Source organism: Arachis stenosperma, chromosome 10 (genome assembly GCF_014773155.1).
Source record: "Arachis stenosperma cultivar V10309 chromosome 10, arast.V10309.gnm1.PFL2, whole genome shotgun sequence".
In the NCBI taxonomy this organism is placed as follows: domain Eukaryota; kingdom Viridiplantae; phylum Streptophyta; class Magnoliopsida; order Fabales; family Fabaceae; genus Arachis; species Arachis stenosperma.
In genome coordinates this window covers 20,123,673-20,129,198 of record NC_080386.1, presented here as the reverse complement: position 1 = coordinate 20,129,198, position 5,526 = coordinate 20,123,673, and the positions used below count along the sequence as shown (strand labels likewise).

At 34.3% G+C, this 5,526-nt stretch overlaps 1 protein-coding gene across 1 annotated transcript; it reads right to left on the bottom strand.

The window, feature by feature from the left end:
* Positions 1–722: 722 nt before the first annotated feature.
* Positions 723–5,045, bottom strand: LOC130955771 (alpha-soluble NSF attachment protein 2). The gene is made up of 8 exons (XM_057882725.1): positions 4,645–5,045; positions 3,641–3,690; positions 3,455–3,527; positions 2,717–2,948; positions 2,091–2,250; positions 1,960–2,007; positions 1,699–1,779; positions 723–1,052 (listed from the first exon to the last, which is right to left on the bottom strand). Exons 1-8 carry the CDS (start codon positions 4,787–4,789, stop codon positions 972–974), a joined length of 870 nt encoding a protein of 289 aa, XP_057738708.1. The 5' UTR covers positions 4,790–5,045; the 3' UTR covers positions 723–971.
* Positions 5,046–5,526: the final 481 nt, after the last annotated feature.

Here is a 5,526-nt window from a genome sequence, read left to right as displayed (position 1 = left end):
GCATATTCAATGGCAGAGAGAAGATTAAAACAAAGTCAACATGATCATACGCAGTGACAGAAAGAGTGAATAATGAAGATTACCTCAACAGTAAGGTTCTTTTGTCACAGTGCTGTCAATAGTTCCGTCGGAACCAACTTCGTTTTCGGAGTGAAGCATCATCAACGAATTTTTAGAGTGAGAAGATTAGGATTTTCTGTAATTCCAGAGAGCAAGAAAAGGGTTTTGTGTCATCGTGATTTAACATTTCATTTTTTAGTAGAATTGCTAGAGACTGGATTGGATGGCCCATTAATTCTGTCCATCCAAATTGGTATTTAACTGACACATCATCAACTTAATGTGTCACGTATTCATCCTCCATTAGCTCTAAAAAAAATTATTGACAAAGGAAATAACTTGAGGACAGAGTTAAAAGCCAAGGACTGAAACTTCGTTGTCTTTTGATGTAATTGTCAGAGCCGTTTAAGATTTTTTTTAATTAAAAAAAAAGGCATCGAATGACAATAGTAAAAGAAAATAATAAAAATAAAACTTCATCAAAAGGGAACAATTTGAACAGAATACACATATTTTAAGGTTTGCATATAAGTTTCCATAGAGAGAATAAATTGTGGCGGTTCTCAATTCCATATGCTTTCCTTAAGTGGGTCTAAAACCAAATATTTGATTGCTTAAATTAAAGTAGTAAGGAACCGTAAAGCTTCATGATAAATTAACACTGAAGGGTGAAGGTGGCTCATCATTCAAATTAGCAAATAGGCACTACATAGAGTCTTTTTCAAAATAGAGCAACCTCATAACTCATTTCTTAAATTCAGGCAACCACTTTAATAGAAAAACCAAGGAAAGTACAATATGTGCTGAAGAGACGTAAGATGAATAAAGTGGACAAACAAGCATGGTGGTACAATGAAAATCATCAAACAAACATGAGGTTCAACCAAGATAGAGAATAACTAATGTGCAAGTTAAGTAAGATCGTCTTCCTCAAGTTCTTTGGCCTTCAGCTTTTCCTTTACCCTCAAAAGAAGTGTTGTCTTCCAAGAATCCTGCACAAACAGGCAATATTGATTAGCGATATGGAGGGAAACAGATAATCAGAACAAAGGCATCAACGACCAGTGCGATTTAAGGATTTGTTGTCAAATTTCAATGCATAGTATAACAAAAACAAAAGAAATTAATTATTTCCTGAGGTTTCCTTTCGCATATATAAATGATGAAACTGGTAACCGAGACCATCAGCTGAAATATCTGAATCTAAGCATCTCATAATCGGTAGACCAGAAACGATGAAACGGAGAAAGACTACTTTTGAAGCACATCCTGCAAAACCCATCCCCTCTAACATTTTCCCCCATTTTGGGATAAAAAACCTTTGGCTACAAAGTTTTTCGTCGAAATCCTACAAATTTTTGGGTCACCTTACTAATTATTTGACCATTCCCAATCACGGTCACTTGAGTCAAATTCATAATACCCAATATCAAGTAGGTGGATTTGAATGGAATTCTCCAACCAAAAAATTTCTGGACGAAGATCCAATCAGGGATACATTAATCGAATTATTTATCCATTTAATTTCTGTAAAATATGGAACTCAGTTATAAAAAGTTGTATTACTTCTATTATAAAATGTGGACACAAAATACATTAGAAATTCATTGGGAAATACAAAACTATTGGTGTACTTACCAGAGGGGTCATGCTATCAAATTCCTTGACAATGGTAGTAAAATGTCCAACATCTTCTTCTTCAATTGCAGAAGCAATATCCTACAAAAAAAAAAAGAAAGGCCAGCAAGTCTCATGGTAAATATAAGTGTAATGACAAAGCAGCCAAATTGTAATTAAACATTACGGTAGAGATGGAAGCTATGGAAAATCCACATATTATAGTCCAGTTTAATCTGTCATAAAAAAGTTTATAATGAAATTTCAAAACTGGTACTTTACCGTCAAAAATCTATATTCACGTGTTCCTGAAAATGTTGGATCCAGCTCCTGCAAATGAAGTATGTAGCCAAAAAGTTGAGCAACTAAAAGATGTCCAGTCTCAAAATGTAAATTATGGAAATTTCTCAGACCTGATATCTCTCTAGTGCATTGTTTATAGCAACGAGATCCCCTTTACAGAGTTCGCAAATACCAGCATTAAGAAGATGTCCTTTAACTCCATACTTCAGCAAGTTATTGTTGAGAGACTGGCGAGCTATGGCTTCATAAATGTCAATTGATTTTTGATATCTGAGGAGTTGCCATAAAACAGAAACAGTTAATATTCGGCTAAACACAAAGGCAACGCTCCGATAAGTTCCCATTTAGAAAATAAGGTTTGAATTTTTTAACATTATTCTTGCAGTTCCTGCTGTAACTAGTGCATAACATACACATCGATTTATGATAGCCCAAATGTAGCTGTGGACTAACTTCCATTACCAGCATGCATAAGTGTCAACATAAAACAGATTGTAAAAAATAAAGATGCTAGACATCAGTTTAGTCTATAGGTTTTCCTATATAATCCTTGAAACTTCAGCAACCTACAGTGGATTAAGAAAATGCTGACCTCCGAAAAAGGCTGGAAACCAAATACCCCAGTCTAAATTACTAAACAAATAAAGAAAAAAGTCATGTTGGTAATGGAAACAATATTATTCAAGCCATAACACAACAGTAAAAGAAAGAGAACTCAGAAAGTAAAAAATCTCACTGTTCTAGCTGGGCAGCATATTGAGCAACCTTTTGCTTGCACTGGTTTGCACTAGTTGTAACTTCTTCATTTTGGAAAAAATCAGCTGATTTTTCATAGTAAACAACAGCCTGCTCAATATTCTGTTGAGACTCGTACAATTCAGCAATTTCCTTCAAATATCTAGCAGCCATGGAGAGTCTTCCAATATCACAGAATAGATTCACAGCATGGTCCAGGCAATTTACAGCCTCTGTATACAATGAAAGGGGAAAAAAGGGAAGAAAAGAAGAGCTTCACATTAAGCATACTACTGCCTTCAATACTAAAAGTGAAAATAATAAATATAAACCCTAAAACAAAAAATGCAAATAGAAATCAAACATAACCAACTTACACATGAAAAACTTAATCACAATATCTGACTTAAGAAAACCTCGAAAGAGTACATAGTGCTTGTTACCTACATGTGAGGTAATGTACGTGTTTACACCAAAAGAAAACTTAAAAGTGGAATAACAGAACAATTTCTTATGTCATATAATAGCAGAATGGCTGAAACTTCTTTATATGACACCGATACACCTGACACTTAAGAGAAGTAAGAGAATATACAAGGCACAATAAAAAAAAGAAGACAAAGAAGATTTTTACCAGCAAAATCTTTTGCATACAATGTCAACACAGTAGTATTCTTGCGTTCAGAACCTCAATAAAAAAATTTTAGTTTATATAAATAGTAATGACTAACTTGCATACCATTTATATTAGTCTTTTTATAGCAATGAGCGGCATCGACATAGGCTTGGGCAGCTTCATGTTTACTTTCCAACTACAAGCAGAAAACTACATTATCATACAGGCTTACTGACCAACAAAGGATTCAAAACTAGACAGCAAGATAAACCCTATTAGACGGTGCTCCAAACATTTCGATCCCATTACCTTCAAATGGCAACTTGCCAACCTGAGGTATGTTGCTCCCGCTTTGTCCCCTACAGATGCCACAATAATCGAATAAAGAACAACATATAGAACTGCTTCATACCAAAATATTAGGGTAAGAAACGTTTGCGATTTTCTTCAAAAATACCCCTAAAGATTAGTTTCATTCAATTTTGTCCTTAACATTTTCGATTTGTGTCAAAACTGCCCCAGGAAGTTTTCAATTTTGTCTCTAAAACGTTTTACATGGAGTTAACTAGAGATAATTTTGACACAAATAAAAAACATTAGGGACAATATTGCATGAAATTAAATGTTAGGGTATTTTTGAAAAAAAATTACAATTGTTAGGGACAAGAAGTATATTTACTCCAAAATATTAAGTCAATTACACCAACAAAATAAAGTGATTACTTAATGCTGATCAAAGTGAAGCTGAGCACAGCAGAATACAGGCAGCAAAAGAAAACATTGTTCATCAGTTGTAATATCATGATCATCAAATCTTTTTTTATTTTAAAAAAAGCACCTAGAATATCGTTAAGAATAAATCATTCACTTCTCTCAGCTGGAAAATCTCTAGCCTAAATCCAACCAATTTCTCAATAAATTGTGATTACATCAGGTTCACAAAATTCTCCGATTTTACTTCCTAAGCAACTAATCGATCAACAAAAATCAGGTCAAAACATTTTCCAGCAAAATCTGATTAAACTTATACTTCAACCATTGGTAACATTTCAAATCTGCAATAGGCCATCTCGGATTCAACAACAAGCTAAAGTAGCCGAAGTAACTTCCGATCACCGATCGTATCATCGCAATAACAACACAACCAATAAAACTAACAAAAATAAAAAAGAAGAAAAGAGAGAGAAATCATTTAAAAAATTCTCGGTAAACAAAAACAGACAGAGGTGGCGAGAGACACTAAATCTTAAAAAGACTAAGAAAATAAATAAATGAAAATTGAGAATAATTTAGGAGATGAGTAGAATGGATACATGATTTAGCGAGCTTGAAGGAATTGGCAGCTTTATCGAAGAGATCAGCAGCATCCTCATATTTGGAGCCAAACAAGCCCCAACCATTCAGCTTCTTCTCTGCTTTCTTCTCGTATTCTTCTGCCTTCGATAATTGATCCGCCATTTCCAACGATCAATTCTCACACAACACTCTCTGCTACTTTTTTTCTTCTTCTTCTTCTTCCTAATAAGTTGCCGTGAAACAAAGATAAATCACCGAATAAGAGAGAGAGAAGAGTTGGACTCTGCAGAGGACCGAGTCCAAAACTAGAACAACAACGGCAAAAGAAGACTGAGAAGAAAAAGGAAAAAGGGGTTTCAGAAGATTTTTTTTGGTCGAATTCTTTGCTCTTTCTTTTCGGGAAAGGAAAGTAATTTCTTAGTTAAGTTTTTCTTAGTTAAGTAATTTTCCTTTTTTTTTGCCATACTTTATATATTTTTTTGGTATTAAAACGGGGCTTTTGGTATTAAAACGGGGCAGCAATACTTTATGTTAATTCTTTATTGTTATTACGTGGGCTCAATTATTTTGAGCTTACACTACCGTTCATAAGCCCAAATCCATGACCTGGAGTAAAAGTATACTCTCTTTGTATTGTACCAAAAAAAAAAGTGTATTCTCAATTTAGGAGTAGCAATCTATATCCTATCCGCGGGTATCCAACCTGAACCAACTTGTTCGAGTAAGATTGTTTATCCTACCCGTTGCGGATTGGGTAAGATTGTCTGTGGGTAGGATAGGGTACGAGTTCAGGGTATACCCTACCCTACCCTATCCGCACCCTAATATATTATATAATATATATGTAAAAGTTATATATGTAATGAAGAAAGTGAGTGTTGAATCTACAATCTTTCTCT

Bases quoted from the DNA above. Each gene is read 5' to 3' on its own strand.
- LOC130955771 (XM_057882725.1), bottom strand. From the start codon at position 4,789: ATGGCGGATCAATTATCGAAGGCAGAAGAATACGAGAAGAAAGCAGAG. The intron at 2,251-2,716 runs GTGAGATTTTTT...GCAACTCCTCAG, and splicing joins TATGCTGCCCAGCTAGAACA to ATATCAAAAATCAATTGACA. The intron at 1,053-1,698 runs GTAAGTACACCA...CTGTTTGTGCAG, and splicing joins TTGATAGCATGACCCCTCTG to GATTCTTGGAAGACAACACT.